Below are 18,862 nucleotides of genomic sequence, written 5' to 3'. Positions count from 1 at the left end.
AGGGGGGGGGGGCCCAGACAGTGGGGTGGCCTCCTGGCACTCGGAGGGAACCAGGGTGGTACCAGGGCAGGAAGCAGGATGCTGGCACTCCCGGACCAGTTCTCCCACCGAACCACGCCACCCTTAGATAACAGCCTCCGTCTAGAGGTAAGGTGAACAAACTGAGAACGCCAAGCAGTGGGTGCATTTCTAATTGATTACGTAGAAATTCCTAACGAATCATATCACCCCGGAAAATGTCCCAGCTTTTAAAAGCCGGTGTTCTACACTGAGGTGTGTTTTAAGCCTTAGAACAACTTGACAAAGCACAGGGCGCAGAAAGGTAATCTAGGTTCAGTCCTTTGGAAGTCGTATGAGGCTGAAGAGTTAAAAGGCCAATTTCATGGAGGACACAGAGGGGTAGGTAGGGATGGGGCTGCTGTGGATGAGACTGAACTTCCCCCGGCTGGCCGGGAGAAGAACGCACCAGGATGGGAGGGGACGTGTGGGGAGGACGAGCTGAGAGAGTCCGTCACGTGGGCACATTCGGAAACGTGCACCTGGCTGTGCTTCTCCCAGAGAGCCACCTTCAGAACTAAGCTGTCCATTCACATTTACGGAGGGAGGAACGGATCAGACAGCCGGCACGGGGGAAGAAAGCAGAGCGTCATTTTTGGAGACGGCATTTCCAGGCTGGAGCCATTTCACGTTGACCTTGAGAGCAGAGCCAGCCTAAGAGCATCACTGAGGAAGGTGAAAACCCTGCAAGGAGCAGCCAGCCGGAAGGCGGAGCAGCGCGAAACCCCTGCCCGGCCCTGGGCACTGCACCCCCACCTCCCGCTTCCCTTCCCGAGCTCAGGAATCTGCAAGGGCAGCCAGCGCCTTCAGTCTTTGGGGAACGAGGAATGGCCTGCCAAAGAGGTGATTCTCCTCTCTCCCAAACCCACCGCCCTGGTCTGTCTCGCCTCACTGGGACTCCTGCAACGTGCTTACTCCCATCTAGGCTCTGGAGCAATCTTTCCGTAAAGAAACACTGACCCATCACTCCTCTGCTTCAAAGATTTCAGTGCCTCTGCACCACGAGGCCAAGGGGCTGGAGCTGGAGTTTCTGGGACCCAGACTGGGGTTCAAAGCCGGCTCTACCCTCTGTGTCTCTGGGTACCTTGGTTTCCTTACCCATAAAACAGGAATAATCGTGTCTGTCACTTGGCATCGCAAGGCTTGTTCACAGATAAAAGCATTGAGGATGAGACCTTCCCTGCAGTAAACACCATGTAAGTGGTATCTATTATTACAATCATTATGAGAAGTCTAATTTCTGGGGAATGACATCCAGGAGCAAGAGGCGGCTGACCTCCTGCCTCCCCACCCCCGTCCAGCTTACCTGTCTGCTCCCCACCCCCAGCCCACAGTGGTCCCCAGCCCTTATCACCCACACACTGCGCTGTTTCTCATCCAGCGGCTCTGCTGGCCTTTGGCCTGGATTCCCCTCCTCAGACACCTGCCCTCGCGGCGGGGCGGGATTCCGCGGTCATGTCCTCTCTGTCTGTCTGCGCATCTTTCTGTCCTTCTAACCGTGATACTGGAATTGTCTGTTTATAGTCTGTCTTTCCCACCAGACAGCAGAGGATTTGAGGGTTAGGGACGGGCCCCATCCGTCTTTCTGTCACTAGTGGCGAGCACAGTATCTGGTGGAGAGTTGGGGACCCATGCTTGTTGAATGACTATATGACCTGCTTTCTTGCTTTTTTAAGGTTAACAGGACGCCAAATCCCAAGCTCGCTACGGGAAGGTGCCCCCTCCCTACACAGCCTCCTCCCTACCCTCCCATTTCCCACACACTTCCCAGAATCCGAGTTTCAAGTAACAGATCGTGACCTCCCATTCAAGGCAACAGCTGTAAGTTCAGAGTACTCTTCTCATCTGCAGTGTGTTTCCACGGGATTGCTGCTAGTGATCTCACTACCAAATTATTATTATTTACAGGAATGGGTGAAAAAAGATCATCTCACCACTCTAAAAAAGAATGTTCCATGTTTCCAAAACAGTTCAGTTTGCTTTTCAATAACTGAATATTCAAAGTGGAGGTGTTTAAACAATTACAAGGTATGACTCAGTCTAACAGAACTGGGGAAACAGGACGGCACTGCCCAGGGAGCGGCCAGCAGAGCCACTTGCAACCCTGGCGCCTCCCTGGTCCCCTGGGGGAGGGGCAGGGGCTGAGCCCTCAGGAAGGGCGGGGAGGGGGGCAGACAGGGGGCAACCCGCAGGAACTTTTCTAGCTCTGCCCTCAGTTTTTCATAAAACCACGACCTCGTGCAAGACTTCTAATCTTCACTTAGCCAATTCACAAGTAGATGCTTAGGGGTGAAGATGAATTTAGCTAAATAGTACAGCATGCCCGGTTCCAAGTTTCCTGAAGGACTCTGCTATGTGAATTTGTTCTCATTAGGAGAGGTGTTAACAGCTGTGTGTTGATAAGCCTCTGTATGTTCAGGAGAGTCGGAAGGAGAGATGTCAGCACATGGCAGGCACAGGGGCTGATGCTGAGAGTTGCCAGCTTATAAAAAAGCGAGACTTCTTGTCTTTACAAGTTGAATTGTGTTACGTTACATACTCTTAAAAAGGTATCGATAGCTATAAAATAGGATTCCAAGGAACTGAGGCAAAACAATAGGGAATTTAAAAAATTTTCTGAGTGTGTTTGTTCTTCAGTTACCTTTCTACGATTCTAATCATGAACCTTTGTAGAAGTGCAGACGCTATCAATTAAATGTGGATACTAGAAACTAATGAAGATATAACTGACGTTGTCATGTTCCCCAGAAATGTGGAATTCCCAGTGTCTTTCACACTCTCTTCCAAATTCTGAATAGAGGAGAGTTTACAAGGCTCCGGTCAGAGGTCAGGGATATTTACACCAGAATATAGAGCAAGGGAATTCTCCAGGCAGGTGAGAGCACGGCAAATGTGCAGCTATGATGCGGTGGGGCTTAAAACAAAGCAAAAAAAAACCCCAAAAAACCAAGAGCAAGTCACCGCCTGCTTTAAAGCGTGCTGCTTAAATTCCTTCTTCCATGATTAATCATAGTCCTCGGAAACCAGAGAGAAGTGTGGCTTTACTTGGCCCTGGGGGCCTCTGAACCAATGCTCCTTCCTAATTGGTAGCAGCCGCTCGACTCGGCTTTGGCTGCAAGCTTATGTGACACACAGACAGCGTGATTATGAGTCTGCTTAATGTCAGCTCGGGGACACTGGGACCCCAGGCTGCAAGTCCAGACTTGGGCCTTGTTTTTTCAACTTCTTAAAAATTTCACATTCAGCCTCATTCCCAAGAGCCTGTGGGAGGAGGTCTGGGCTATGCAACCTGATGATAAGGGTGTCACCCTATTTCAAGATGGCTCTGGAGTATCAGCCACTCTTCAAGGACACGGAACAATGAATGGGCCCCTGAAACAACGATTCCTTTCTATCAAGTGGGCAGTGCCCCCTGAAGGTCGCGTCCAGGTCAGCTACGAGCTAACACCATCCACCTGTGAGAATGTATGTTTTACATCTGGCCTCAAGGCAGACGCTGTGTCTGATCCACACTTGTTTTCTTGGTACGTAGCACGGAAGCCAGCACAGAGCAGAGGCTACATGCGTGTTTGCTAAATGAGCCTAAAGGGTCACAGGTGCAGCGCCAGGATGGGCTGGGCGCTGAGGGGACTCAGGGGCGTTAGACTAGCCTGCAGGTTCCTGGGGAAGAAGGGCTTCTGCATCCAGATGCAGGAGCCCTCCCGAGCTGCCTGCCTGCCAGCCTGCCCTGCAGATTTGGGGCTTCAGGCAGCAGCATCAGCTCTTATCTGCATTTCCAGCCAGCCTACCTTCCCGCCCTGCAGACTTCAGATCTGCCAGCCGCTAGGACGGCAGGGGCAAGGCCTTAAAGTAAATCTTTCTCTCTACACATATCCCACTGGTCTGTTTCTCTGGAGAGGCCAGACTAACAGGGGTGTTCTCCAGGGCTCAGGCATGGACTTGAAGACAGTTCGGAAGGGAAGATGGAAGCCCAGGCTGCAGCTGGTTATCTGCCATCCTGGAGGAGGTCCCTGGGAGGCGGCTGGGACCCAGAGGCTGGGTGTGTGCCAACCTTGGAGGTGACGGTGCCCACCGGATCAATGCTCTCACCAGCTGTCGGGCTCTCTGCAGAGCCCAGGGACAGGGATTTTAGTCCTTGAACGAGTTAAAATGATCATCCTGCAAACTCCTCTTTGGAGCTGCCCCCTAAGGCTCGTCGCCCAGTGGGGTTTCCCCTGCTGTCCTTTCTGCTCCCCCATAATCCTGCCACATTAAGGGTTCATCAGGGGTGCAGGGCCGGCTGGGAGCTGTCAGTGCAGAACGCGGGCTCTGCAGGAGGTGGGTCCTGAGACAGGGGCGGTGAGAGGGCCGCGGGCTTCCCCTGCCCGGGCCCCCAGCTCCCGGGAGGATGCCCGTCTCTGCTCCGAGTCTCCGCAAAGGAGACCTCTGCTGGGATTCCACCCGCCGAGGCTCACTCCGTCCCAGGGAAGGAAGAAGACCTACGACCTTCCAGAAACACAGTGCAGGAGCGGCCACCCTGGGGGCGGGGGGCCGCGGGGACCCACCTATCTCTTCGCCCAGGGACGAGTTGAGGATGGCGCCGGCCGACGTGACCACGGCGCAGGTCCGGAGCCCGCGCGGGAGCAGCCGGCCGAGCGGCACGGCGGGGACCAGCGCGCGCCAGCCGAGCGCCGAGAAGGGCGGCTCGCTGCCGTCCAGGGTGCGCACCCGCACGCGGCCCCGCAGGGCGCACAGCAGCTCCGCGCGGCTCCGCCCGGCCGCCCGGCGCCCCCGGAAGCGCACGCCGTGCTTGTTGGCGCGCAGGTAGGCGCCCATGGCCTTCTGCAGGCGCGGGTGCAGCATCCGCGCCGACGCGTCGCCCTTCCAGAGCCGGCGCAGGAGCGCCCGGGACGCGGACGCGTACAGCCGCTCCCCGTCCTCGCCCACCCCGGGCGCCGCGCTCCGGCTCTGCCTCCGGGCCCCTCGCTTCGCCCGCCGCCCCCGGGCCCGGCGCGCCGACCGAGCCCCCTCCGGGCCCCCCGACGTGCCCGGAGCGGCATCCTCCGGGGGGAAAGCGCTTTGCGATGTTCTCCCCGTCTGGGGCGAAAGGAAGTCGTCTTCATTTTCAAAGCCGTCTGGGGCCCACGCCCGCAGGTCGCCAGGCCCCGCGGGCAGGGGGCCATACGGGTGTGTGCGGGGCAGCCCCCTGCGAGCGTCCGCGCCCTCGGGCAGGCCCTCCGAGGCGCCCATGATGGCCCGCTGCCTTCCCTGCGCCGGCAGCAGCCTCCTGGTCTCCAGGAAGGAGAAGGAGCTGGGCGCGGGCTGGGCAGGGTTGCTGTCGGTGAAGTACAGGAAGACCACCAGGAAGAGGAGACCCCAAGCGAATATCCCGCAGAGCGTTCCTTGTCTCCATTGCTTCAAGTGTGGTTTCATGGCAGGTCCGCGGGGTCAGCACCTGGCGTCCCGAGGCGGCGGGAGGCGGGATGGACCTGAAAAACAGCCGGGTGTCACGGTGAGGCGTGCGGGACAGCGCTGGGGACGGTCTCTTTAGAGGGTCTCGGGAGGGTTAGAAGGGGCATCAGAAACCAGGATCATCCGGAGCTTCGGCTAAATTCAGGGGTCATATGCCCCCCACCCTCACGTCTGCAAGACAAGGGGTCCCACTGAGGCAGGACGTAGATGGCCCCCCCAAGGTAAGCAAGTGGAGATTTGTTCCCTGTGGCCCGATACTTCCAGACGAGAATAGCAGGACAATCGAGACAGGAGGCTCATTCTCGAAGTCAGGAGACTTCTGTGCCTAGAAAGCTCCTTGGAGGTCAAAAAGGGAGTGATGTCAAGTCTACCCATAGGGCTTTCCACTAGAATCCATCTCGGCTAAGAGATGCACACCCACGGGGGGGGACCCTGAGATATACCAAATACAGACTCTCACCATGAGCCTCTGAGATATACCAATCGCTCTCACCATGAGCCTCTGATGGAGTAATAGGGACAAATGTCAAAATCCTAAACACGGGAGGAGATGAGAGAGCTAGGTGAGCCTCCAACCGGGAAAGGGTGAGGAAGGAGGCTGAGATGAAAATACAAGATACAGAGTCAGAGAGAAGGGCCCTCTTCTCCACGCAGTAGCGCAGGCCACGATCATCGCTTCTTTGTTACTCAGGTAGCAAGCACAGTGCTTGGCACTAAAGGAAACAACAAAATATCAATAAGAAACACACCTAATGCAGCTGATAGCAGATCACGAAGTTGTCATACTTGCACTTGCTCTTTTCCCCGTCCCTATATGAACCAGTCTTCACAAGGGGCCTTTCCTATCAGTATGGAGGGTCCTCAAAAAACTAAAAATAGAGTTGCCATATGATTCCTCAATTCCACTCCTGGGCGTGTATCAGGAAAAACTCTAATTTGAAAAGATACATGCACCCTTATGTTCACAGCAGCACTATTCACAATAGCCAAGACATGGAAACAACCTAAATGTCCATCAACAGATGAATGGATAAAGAAGATGTGGTACATGTATACAATGGAATACTACTCAGCCATAAAAAAGAATGAAATAATTCCATTTGCAGCAATGTGGATGCAACAGAGATCATCATACTAAGTGAAGTCAGAAAGAGAAAGACAAATACTGTATGATATCACTTTTATGTGGGATCTAAAACACAACACAAATGAACTTATCTATGAAACAGAAACAGACTTGCAGGCATAGAGAATAGACTTGTGGTTGTCAAGGCGGTGCGGGGAGGGAAGGATTAGGAGTCTGGGGTTATTAGATGCAAACTATTACATACAGGATGGATAAAAACAAGGTCCTACTCTATAACACAGGGAACTCTATTCAATATCCTGTGATAAACCATAACGGAAAAGAATGTGAAAAAGAATATATATGTATAACTGAGTCACTTTGATCTACAGCAGAAATTAAACACAACATTGTAAATCAACCATACTTCAATAAAATTTTTAAAGAAAGAAAAATAAAAAAAGAAATGCACCTAAGCTTTAGGAATGCAAGCAAAGCCTCAGAAAAGGACAAACATAAGGAATGCTAAGTGAGCTGCGGGAGCTTTAAGCTGTGGAGCCCAGAGCCCAGCACAGGCCGGCCCTGAATAAGTACTGGTTGAAAGAATGATGTGTGTGTGTGTGTGTGTGTGTGTGTGTGTGTGTGTATGTGCGTTGGGGGTGGGAGCTGTGTGTCTGCAGATGTGCACAGCTGTCTGTTGGTGACGGTGTTGGAAGAAGTGGGGAGACCATCTGGGGGGAAAGCAGGCTGGGAAGCTGTCCCTTCCAGCCTTGGGGGTGGGGATGGGGGCCTACTGGGAAGTCGGGGCCACGTGCTGTGTGAGAAATGGGGAGGAGGGAGGTCTCTGAGCAAGGCAGGGAGGTGCTGCTGATGGCAGGGGCTTTCAGGGAAGTGGGGGGCAGGGAGGAAGTGGGGTAAGGGGGGGGGCCTCAGCAGCAAGCAGACATTCCGGAACCCTGTCTGATGGGAGGGGCTCGCAGAGGGGACTCCTCCCCCACCTCCACAGGCTGAACAGCCTCCAGGAAAACCAGGAGGCAGGTGAGGACAAGGCCGTAATGCAAGGGCAGGGAGTTTGACTCAGATAAGAACTGAAATCAAAGTGGGTGATCCCCAGGTCCGTGTAGTCACCTGGGGAAGCTACACACCATCTCTGGTGGAAAAGAAGATGTGCGAAAGTGAGAAGCCCACATGCCTGTTACAGGTGGACACGGTCCTTTGCCCTCTTCCCATGGAGAGGTGAGTCTGTGTCTCCCTGCCTTGAGCAGGGAGAGGGCTCTGACCAGGTACCAGGCCCAGGTCCAGCAGCTTCCACGTCCTGCCTTTAAAACGCTCACGATGGGGGAAGTAGCCCCCAGCAGAGACAGACGTCTCTCTCACCCGAATCCACCATGCAGTGAGGAAGCCCAGGCTAGCCGCGTGGGAAAGGCCACGTGGACCGAGAGATGCCCAGCCAAGCCCGGGCTGTCCAGCTGTCCCAGCCTCTCACTGCCTTGGACTCCAGCCCAGTGGAGCGTTCAGATGACTTCAGCCCTGGCCAACCTCTGGCTGCAGCAGCACGTAAGACCCCAAGTGAGAACCCAGCGGAGCCCAGTTAACCCACAGAACCAGGAGTGATCATGACAGGTCGCTGTTCTGAGCCACTAAGTCTCGAGGTGTTTTGCTGCATCAGAAACGGTGACTGGAGCAATGCCAGATGAGAGGAGCCCAGAATGCATCCAACGGTCTAGCCTCTCCGAGGGGTTATGTGAAAGCCACATTCAGTGACTTGTTTAAGTTATGTCTACTTAACAAGTGTTTGCTTTACCTCGTAGTCACGTGAAAGCAAGCCTGTAGATTTCCCTCGCAGTCATATATCAAACCCATACACAGAACGTGGTCTCACCAAGCCAGAAACAACGATGCCAAGAAACGAACATACAAGAAATAATGCCAGGGACTTCTCTGGTGGCCCTGGTGGTGCAGTAGTTAAGAATCCACCTGCCAATGCAGGGGACACGGGTTCAAGCCCTGGTCCGGCAAGATCCCACATGCCGCGGAGCAACTAAGCCCGTGAGCCACAACTACTGAGCCTGTGCTCTAGAGCCCGCGAGCCACAACTACTGAGCCCGCGTGCCACAACTACTGAAGCCCACTCGCCTAGAGCCCGTGCTCTGCAACAAGAGAAGCCACCGCAATGTGAAGCCCACGCACCGCAAGGAAGAGTAGCCCCCGCTCGCTGCAACTAGAGAAAGCTCGCGCGCAGCAACAAAGACCCAACGCAGCCAAAAATAAAAATAAATAAATAAAAAAGAAAGAAAGAATGCCAGCAGTTTACTTGCTCCGTGCCAGACCCTGTGCTCACTTAATGCTTTTCCTGGATTATCTCATTTGGTCTTCCCAGCACCTAGTAAGGTAGGAAATACTGCGATGTCCATTTTATAGATGAGGAGGTTGAAGCCCAGAGAGGTTAAGTTAACTTGCCCAAAGCCACAGAGATACCAAGCAGCAGATAGCACATAAAAACCCATCTGCTCACACTTTTAACACTAAGTTCTGATTCCATCTGACTGTACCAGGTGAGGCCATCTATTCTAAACACGCCTTCTTAAACTGTCTGTGAGGAAGGATCATTCTCCCCCTAAACTGTCGCAATCTGAGTACCTTCACATTTCCATTCCTGACCGTCTCGGCAATGTCCCCATGCTGGAAAAGCTTCTCAGGGCTCACCAAGTTCTGCCCATAGCTCATCAACGAGCAGCGTGCAGGCGGGCACTGCCTGGGGACCACACTTTGAGCAGCATCTGCTCAATGATCTTCCTAAACCTGTCCATTGAGGAGCCAGTGCTTCAAACCGTGATGCTCCAGCCTGACCATCTGAAAGCTGTTTCCGGGATTTCAACACTTGTATTAGAAATCACAAAATTACCCTTAATAGCAGTTATCCTGCTTCCCCCCCAGCTGAGTGCCGTGCAATACAGCTCTGACACCAGCCACTGCAGTTAGCGGGCGCCCCACGGGGAAAGGACTCAGTCCCACGAGACTGCCCCCCCCCCCCCCCCCGCTTCCGACACCAGCCTGAAGCAGGGTCCCCAGGCCACCTGTGCTTCTTGCAACGGGGAAGACCCAAATCTGACTACCTGTTGGCTCTGTTTCACCTTTGCTTTCTGCTGCCTTTGTTCACTAAAATGATACTGTCTCTACACAATGGCCTGCCTCGGGGAACCCTGCCCCTCTGCCTGAAGGTTAAACCAAAGTGCCTTTGTTCAGGGAAGCATCCGGACCCTGTCCAACTGGGATGGCGGCAAGGAACAAGAAATTAACACAAATTAACACAGCCTCCCCGAGGCTGGCCATTCCAGGGGATATTTGCAAATCTTACGGCCTTTGTACTTTACTTCCTCATCTCCTCCCCCTCTCTGTTCTATTGAAGAAACTGGCATCCAAACCCCGATAAGATGGTTATTTTGAGATGCTAGTCTGCTATCTTCTGGCTCTGCCGACTTTCCGAATAAAGTCGTATTCCTTGCCTTAGCACCTCGTCTCCCAATTCATGGGCCTGTCGTGCAGCGAGCAGAGCGCGCTTGGACTTGGTAACATTCTGACTGTGTGGCTACCAATTTGGGGGCTTCCCCATGACACCCTCAGGTTTGAAAATTTGCTAAAAAGACTGGCAGAACTCAGGAAAGTGCGAAACGAATGATCATGGTCCTTTGGGAAGGGATACACAGAGTTCAAGGTCTGGGTGGGGGTCATCCCAAGGGCAGAGGGTCCATGTCCTCTACCCTTGGTGTTGAGGAATGTCACCCTCTTTGGACATGAATGTGTCCACCAACTACAAAGCTCTCCTGAGCAGTGGACCCCAGAGTTAACGCTGGGCTTTCATTAGGTAGACATCACTGAGCTAACCGTTGGCCATGTGACTGAATTCACACTCCAGTCCCCCTCCCATCCCCAGAGGTCAGGCTGGCCCAAAGCCCCCCATCACAGGGTTTGTCTTTCTGGTGATCAGCCCCCATCCTGGGGGTCACCAAGAGTCACCTCATTAGCATAACAAAGACACTCTTATAAGTCAGGAAATTCAAGGGTTTTAGAAGCTCCATTCCTAGAACCGGGACAAAGACCAAATCATTATACCACAGCAAGGCTGTAGTAGCTAATTTAAAAGGCAGTCTTTCTGCTTCTGGCTGGAAATCCTTATTACCTGGCTGCCTGCACTGAGAACAGCTCTGAGGCTTATCCTGGCGGATCACTAAAGAAGAGGAAACAGAGGTTTCTTATTCCAGCATTCGCTTGAGAGACTATTTTTAAAATCTCAAAGTGAGGCGTGTACCCAGGGCTGGGGTGGGGGAAGCCTTGACCTGCCGGGAGGAGCCGGGGGCCAGCGCACCCTGGGCCAGCTGACCCCCAGCTGCCTCCATCCAGTGGGGTCAGGAGGCCCCGGGAACTGGGCTGGGAGGGGACCTGCCACATCTCTGGGCAGGACTCAGAGCATCACACACAGAGCCTGCTTTACACGGAAACGCCTGGCTCCCAGCCGAAGGCTCGAGAAGCTGTTTCCCTCGTCGGGGGATGAGAGACATGAAAGGGAGCGAAGTAATGAGAGGAGGTACGGGCCACTCAAAGGGAGGAAAGGAAAAGCCCTGCAGGACGCATGGGGCTGTGAGGGGCCAGGACCCTGGGGGAGCCGGGGTCCCCTCCACCTGGTGCCCTGGGAGGTGGAAAGGGCAGGGTCTGTGAGGCCTTGAACGCTGAGAAAAGAGCAGCATGCCAAGGCACAGGATGCCTTCTCGTCAGGGGAGACTTCCCTGGTGCTCGGGAATAACAGGGAGGCGTCGGCTCGCAGCCTGCGCTCCGGGCGAGGCTTCAGCTGTCAATAATGCACAGCCTTCCCTGCACCCTCTGTCACTGCAAACCTCTCCTGTCAATTGAGGGAACATCCTCCAAAACGATGAAATCTCAAGGCAGCGCAAATCCTCTGCTAGCAAAATGCTGTAGGAATCATAACATGTATCATGGCCCCAGTCACCAGCATTTTTGCAAAAATCCAGGACACAGAGAGGTGGAGGATGCCGTCCAAGTCCGAGCCTTGGACCAGTCTTTTCCTTAAAGTAACCGAACAGCCTAATGGGAAGAAACGTTGGATAAACAACAGAAAAGACACACCTTTCCCCACTAGTATAGCACATCTGAAATGCTGTAATGATATAGCTCAAACGGGTAGCGTCTGTTACACTTGCCGTTCCATCCCATCATCAGCAGGGGAACAAAAATTGCATCCGGGAGATACAAATAGAGGCCCCCAGGCGATGATGAAAATGGGCCCCCGATCACGAGTTCATGCAGCCTCATCGGGGATGAAGACAGTGACTGAGGCTGCTGAGGTCCTGCCAGGTCCCTGGGAAGAGGACTGGCAAAGTTAGATGCATCGTCTGTGCCGTGTGGCTTTCTCGTCTCTCCCACAGCAATTCCCAGCATTACCACCCGGCCGTGCTAGCGCATAGATTTCAAGTGGATGCTCTCTGCCTATTTGAACCAATTTTCTCTGATCCCACCTTTCCCCCACTTTCTGTCGCCTTTCTAGCCAATCCTCTAGGAAACCTGTACGATAACACAGAGACAATGATTAGAGACAAAACAAAAAAGTGACCCACTGCTAGAAATCATTTTGATGGTTCTACCTGCTCTGGAATTCCGCTGCCCAAATCTTATGCTGCATTGATGTTCAGAGGAGCGTGAGAGTATTTAAATGTTTCTTCAAGTCATTCAGAAAGAAATCGCATTCCCCAAGAGGCACAATTTATGACAAGCTGTCCAATGAAATTATGAAATGTAAGCACCACCACAGACAGACGTTACGTACGATGCAGCTGTGGATTAATACCTTCTTATTTTGTTAAGGGTTAGAAGTTACTTCTGGGCCGCGTCATTTGAATGACGTGCTTCCTACACCCTGAGGTTGACAAGCTTGGTCACTGGTTTTCTTGTAGAGTTTTTTTTAACACACGTTGATTGATGCGTCTGCTACAACTGCCATCTGGCCAGCTTTTCTCTTGGTTGGAGAAACACTCGTGCCTTTTTTTGTGTATAGAAGTTGTCTCAGTGATCTTAAATCTAAGTATTTGTTTTAACTCTGAAATAATAGTAAAGAAGATTTAGTGTGTGAGCTATAGTGAGGCACTCATGGATCTTAATAGCCTTCAAGAGTCATTTTCTTTCAAGAATCCTTTTTCTAAAATTAGCTCTCATCACATGTCCAAGAACACTCTTGGCCTGCAGAGCACGGGGAGGGTGCGGTCCCAGCCTCTTTACCGCCTCAGGGGGGTCCTTTCACAAAGGACCCAGTTTCTTTTCTTCTTTCATTTTCTATAAATGTAAGGAGTCCTCAAGGCCACTAAGGGTCCACCCCCTAGTGCATTTCCTCTCCATCCCAGCGCATTCTTAAGCTAATGTCTACAAGAACAGAAAGAAAAAGTCAGCAGGGTCGAGCAGAGCTCAGTGGTGGTGGGAGGGTAGCCCCTTCTCTGCACCTCCCGCCTCAGCAGGACTGCAATTCATCCTCCGGAAGGAAAGGGCAGCCCCACTGCTGGCGGCTTCTGGCCAGTCTTCCCGTGACCCCAGGCCCCAGAAAGAATGCAGCAGTCCCGGATGGGAGGAAGGATGCCGCGAGGGCTGGACCACTTGAGGGAGGTCGCTTGGCAAAGGCGTAAGTTACAAAAAGCAGTGCCAGGCTTTCCCTTCGTTCAGAATTTGGATGCTGGGGCAATGTCAGCGCAGATGAGTGTGAGCTGCTTGAAGCTGTGTGAGCGGCTCCCAGCGAAGGTAACTGGTGCCGTGCAGTCAGGTTAGGTCAGGTCGGACTGGGTTGGTATCATGAACGGTAGCTGTCAGGGTGGTGGACCAGACCAGCGTCACTCTCTGCCATCATCAGGTGCCCCCATGGGCCAGGCACTGCACCCAGGGCCTCATCTACACTGTCTCATTGTAAGTCTTCATTTTTAGTTTAATCTTTATAACAAACTCCTTACAAACATGATTATTCTCATTCGGCTCTGAGTGGTTCCTTTCCTGTACATTGTTCCAAAACCCTGTCTTTTTGCACTATATCTTGAAGCCAGGGAAGGTGCACCATGCTTAAAATTTTAATGAGGTTTTTTTCCTTTCTGCCACAAAGTAGCATGCTGAATTTCAGCCTAGCTCCCTGCCTTGATAATAAAATCCCGTTTTCCCTAACATCCCTCTTTATGTTCACTGGATACACTGAGCCTCCCAGGTGGGCCTCAGAACCACACAGCTCCACGCTGGCGGCCACCGCAGACAGCTTCGCCTGGCATATCAACCACGCGGCTTCTGCCCAGTCCGAAGGGGAGGCCGGCTCCCTGACATTGCCAGAGAGGCTCCGGGTGTGAAGGCTCACGATCGCAGGGGATTTGCTCTCTCGGTAGGAAGACAAATGATGCTTCTGACTGCTTCCTCTGTCCCAAGGCGGGTGAGTGTGCAGAAGAGCGACCAGGACCGAAGTCATCCTGGGCTGCGTCAAAGAGGAGGGGACCAGAGGTGGACACTGAGGGACAGCGCGGTGTGGGAGGGGTTACCCACCTCCAGCCAGGGCCGTACCTGCGCCAGGGCTGCCTGGTGAGCAGACAGGTGACCAGGAGCGATAGGATCTCCAGCCGGACAAGGAGGTGCCCTCTCGTTGAGGCCCTGGGGCCATCTTTCTGGGTCAACTGGCCAGCAGTCCAAGGTCTGTCCTTGGGTGGCAGGGCAGATGGGAAAGGATTTAAAAGGCAAAGGCTTGCACAGGCGAGCGGCTCTGGGCAGATTTCAGCTTTCGAGGCTTTCTGCAGGGAGGCGGCAGGGGCTAGCAGGGCAGGGGGAGGCGTTCCTGATGCCCGTTACTGGCTGTGCAGCGGTGCGCAAGCTGCCCGCCAGCTGGGACCTCTGGCTGCCTCAATCACAGCCGTCTGTTCCGGACACAGTGGTCTGTTTGTTTTACGATAATTATTATTGGAATACTTACACGTTGTACCAATCATGTGCCAAAAAGGCTCACGGCTGAAGCAGTAAACTAGCTTCACGCTCATGCTGACGAGTCAGGATGGGAGACTGCATACCTGCCACTGAGATGTACAACTTTTCCCGCGATCCCTCAAATGTAAGCGGGCTTCGCAGCGGGAGTGTAGGTGTCCGGCAGGTGGTTCTTACAAGGAGGCCCCGTGGCAGCAGAAGCCCCCTTCCTTAGGAAGAGCGGCCCCCCCTCCTCGTCCGAGAGGTGTCCAGAGCCTCACCGCGGGCCGGCGGGGCGTGGGGTGCAGCGGTGAGGGGTGCTGGTACCACCCAGGCGGCGGCTCAGGGCCACCGTCCCCGGTCCACACTCTGCGTGTTGGACTCTACAGCGTGTGGTTGACCAGAAGGCCCTGGGATGGGAGAGGCTGTTCACATCCTCCCTGTCACCTCGGATAATCCTTTAAGCCTCAGTTTCTTCATTCAGCGAGTGTCATACACAGCCTGATCCTCGTTGGTCTACGGGACTTAGCGCAGTGACTGGCTCACGGCGAGAGCTCAAGAAATAGTATTTTTCAGTCCAGGTTTTGGATCTCTGTAAAAGTAACCCAAGCCTGGATTTCACTGTGTGAGTATTGGTCCCATGTGTAGACCCTCGAGGGTTCACTGGTGGGCATCCCTTAAATGACCCCAAATGGCTGTGCCCTGGTTTAGACAAACACCTGGCCCCGATCAAGCTGATAAGCACTAAGTGAGCCCCCCAGTAATCCCCCTGCCTGGCGTTTCGGTCGTAAAAAGTAGACCCGTTGTGGACTGAATACCTGATGGGCATCTTCTAATGGCTTCATCCTGCTCAGAAGTTTATTGTAATTTATGCGGCTGTAATTCAGCAAATAGTTACTAAACCTAATGTCAGATTGAATAGATATCACCTGATTCTTTGCCCTTGAGGAAATAAAGTACATTCTTGGGGAAGCATTAGATTTAAATTCTTGAGTAGCAGACGAATGAACGAAAAGTACATTGAAGATTCAAAATCCAAAATCTCTCTGCAGTCTGGAATTGGGGCATCTCACAAGAGCCCAGAGACGAGAGGGTGCTTCGGAGACCCCCTCTCGGGAGACTTCGAACACCCCACGTGGTACTTGAATCCCGTCAGAAGGAAAGTGTCTTATGTGGGCAAAAGCCGCCTCTTAAAAAACCAAGCTCACTGCTCTAGCTCCATCTCCAAAGACCAGCGCAAATAAATCTCAGAGAAACGTTGAGGGAAAAACAGGAGCTGCAAAAACAAACACAGCACATCCTACTGTTTATGTAAAATCTGACAACCCGATACAAGCTGCAGCTAGAAGCTCCTCTGAGGAGGGAGGGAAATAGCTTGGGTGAGAGGAGGGGGCAGATCCTGAGTTATCACTCAAATATGTCCTGTCTCATAAAGACAAGATCTGGAGGAAAATGGCAAAATATTCACATCTATTCAATCTGGGTACCAGAAACTCTCTTACTATTTTCTCTATTTTATGCAGATTTCAAGTACTTATGATTTGAAACATAACAAAAGTTGTCAACATAAAACTTGTCCTGAAAGTTGTAAAAACAAGAAGGAGAACTCATTAATTGTGTTTATATCTATGTCCCTATTTCCTAATCTCTTTAGGTCATGATTCCTGCTAATACATCAGCACAAAATAGAAATCTAACATTGTACGCTGGATGCCAGCTTTGGTTAAAACTTTGATGTGACAATGTTATCAGTCTGAAAAAGAAACACTTAAAGCTAAAGTGATTTACGAAGGCATAAAAGAGCTCTGAGCTCACAGTGGGCTGGGAGAAACACATTAATTTTTGTGTTTTAAAACACATAGGGCTTCCCTGGTGGCGCAGTGGTTGGGAATCTGCCTGCCAATGCAGGGGACACAGGTTCGAGCCCTGGTCTGGGAAGATCCCACATGCCGCAGAGCAACTGGGCCCGTGAGCCACAACTGCTGAGCCTGTGCGTCTGGAGCCTGTGCTCCGCAACAAGAGAGGCCGCGACAGCGAGAGGCCCGCGCACCGCAATGAAGAGTGGCCCCCACTCGCCGCAACTAGAGAAAGCCAAAAATAAATTAAAAAAACAAAAAAAAACAAAAAAAACACATATACACACGTATCACGGAGTCAAATAGAAAATCAACTTGAAGATTTAATATAAAACATGAGACTTCAAAGACAGTTCTCAGTGTGGAGCTTTCAACTCTGCCCTGTGAGGTCCAAAGCCACGTTCTCCATCCGCAGAGCCCCCTGTGCAAAGGTGTGAGGGGCTGGAGTGGACTCAGCGGACATCAGGGCAACCCAGACATGGTTCGGACGTTTTCTCTCTAGCTTGCTTCTCCAGTTTTCATTTTCAAGACCAGTAAAAAGTTTCCAGGTTATGAAATCATTTCTGAAGTTTCTAACTCTGAGGATTGGCCACTCGTTACAACATCCCCTAATTGTCACCCACCCCAGGTCACGGCCAGTCACTGGGTCACTGTGCCCATGTCAAGAGCCGAACAATTGTTTTTGTATCTGGTGCGTGTGTGCCCAAGAGCACAGCGCTGATCTTCCATTACCTCCTTCATTCGTAAATTCCACAGACATCTGGACACCTGCTACGTGCTGGATTCCAGGTATACGATGCTGAGCAAATCAAAGAATAAATCCCCCCTCACTGAGCCTAAAGTGATTTGGGAAAGACAGACACCAAGTACATAAGTAAGTCTGGCAGGACACTGTGCATCCTAACTGATTGTTTCCACGTTCCCTTTTGCCCCTGACTTTCCTGCCTTCACAGGGACAAACAGAAGACTTCCCATGCCCAAGGATGAATGTCACAGAGGAACCAGGAGCCCAGTATGTAAATTCTTGGTGTTTAAGTTCAAAAGCTGTATTTCAAGGGGTGGGGAAGGGGAGGACAAACATTTGGAAGGATACTTGCTGAACCGGTTTTCTCTTGCCCAAGGGGAGATAAAAAGTCTCTCTGGGCTGATGGAAAAGGAGAACGGGGATTGAAACAGAAGAGTGAGACACATGTGCGTGTGTCTGTTTAGTGAAGTCTAGTTGACTTACAATATTGTGTTAGTTTCAGGTGTACAGCACAGTGATCCGTATATATATATATCTCTATCCCTATGTGAATTGAGTAGAGTTCCCTGTGCTATACAGTAGGTCCTTGTTGTTTATCTATTTTATATGTAGTAGTGTGTATCTGTTAATCCCAAACTCCTAATTTATCCCTCCCCACCTTCCCCCTTTGGTAACCGTAAGTTTGTTTTCTATGTCTACGGGTCTATTTCTGTTCTGTAAATAAGTTCATTTGTATCAGTTTTTTAGATTCCACACATAAGCAATATCATATGATATTTGTCTTTCTCTGCCTGACTTACTTCACTCAGTATGGCAATCTCTAGGTCCATCCATGTTGCTGCAAATGGCATTATTTCCTTCTTTTTTATGGCTGAGTAAGATTCCATTGTATATATGTACCACATCTTCTTTATCCATTCATCTGTTGATGGACATTTAGGTTACTTCCATGTCTTGGCTATTGTGAATACTGCTTCTATGAACACTGGGGTGCATGTATCTTTTCGAATTAGAGTTTCATCTTTTCCAGATATATGCCCAGGAGTGGGATTGCTGGATCACGTGGTAGTTCTATTTGTAGTTTTTTCAGGAACCTCCATACTGTCCTCCATAGTGGCTGCACCAACTTACATTCCCACCAACAGTGTTAGGAGGGTTCCCTTTTCTCCACACCCTCTCCAGCATTTAATGTTTGCAGATGTTTTGATGATGGCCATTCTGACCAATGGGAGGTGATACCTCATTGTAGTTTTGAGTTGAAATTCTCTATTAATTAGCGATGTTGAGCATCTTGTCATGTGCGTGTTGGCCATCTGGATGTCTTCTCTGGAGACAGAGTGGAACTTTTAAATGGAGATTTCATGTAGCTGGTTGCTTGCTCTCAACCCTCCTTTCTTCTTCCCCCTATAAGACACGTGCGGTCTTGACCTCCACGGGGTACACAGCGTGCGTGTCCCGCTTGTCTCTCTGACCTCACTTCCCACACTTGGCCCCATGTTCCCAGGGGGCCCTGAGCCCCAGGAGGCAGACCTATCTTTCCTAAATGCTTAGTCACTCGGGGAACGTAAAGAACGAAGGACTGGGAGACCAGGGCTTCAGGGCACAGCTCAGATGGGGGGCCTGGGGAGGTCATGTGCAGGCAGTGAGGTGTTAGCCCAGGACAAACTGATGTTGGGGAGTCAGGTACCTAGCGGCCAGGTGCAT

At 51.9% G+C, this 18,862-nt stretch overlaps 1 protein-coding gene across 3 annotated transcripts in view; it reads right to left on the bottom strand.

Moving 5' to 3' along the window:
- ST6GAL2 (ST6 beta-galactoside alpha-2,6-sialyltransferase 2) overlaps window positions 1-18,862 on the bottom strand; it is a 67,028-nt gene that overhangs the window by 23,807 nt on the left and 24,359 nt on the right. For all 3 annotated transcript variants that reach the window (XR_009009978.1, XM_057558640.1, XM_057558639.1), the window contains exon 2: window positions 4,602-5,525. Coding sequence is in view for 2 of the 3 variants with exons in the window: in XM_057558640.1 (XP_057414623.1) it covers window positions 4,602-5,469 (868 nt within the window). In the remaining variant the exon portion in view is untranslated. The remainder of the gene's footprint in view (window positions 1-4,601; window positions 5,526-18,862) is intronic.

Source organism: Balaenoptera acutorostrata, chromosome 12, assembly GCF_949987535.1.
Source record: "Balaenoptera acutorostrata chromosome 12, mBalAcu1.1, whole genome shotgun sequence".
NCBI lineage: Eukaryota > Metazoa > Chordata > Mammalia > Artiodactyla > Balaenopteridae > Balaenoptera > Balaenoptera acutorostrata.
Note: the sequence above shows the minus strand (reverse complement) of the source record. Positions and strands in the feature narration are given on the sequence as shown.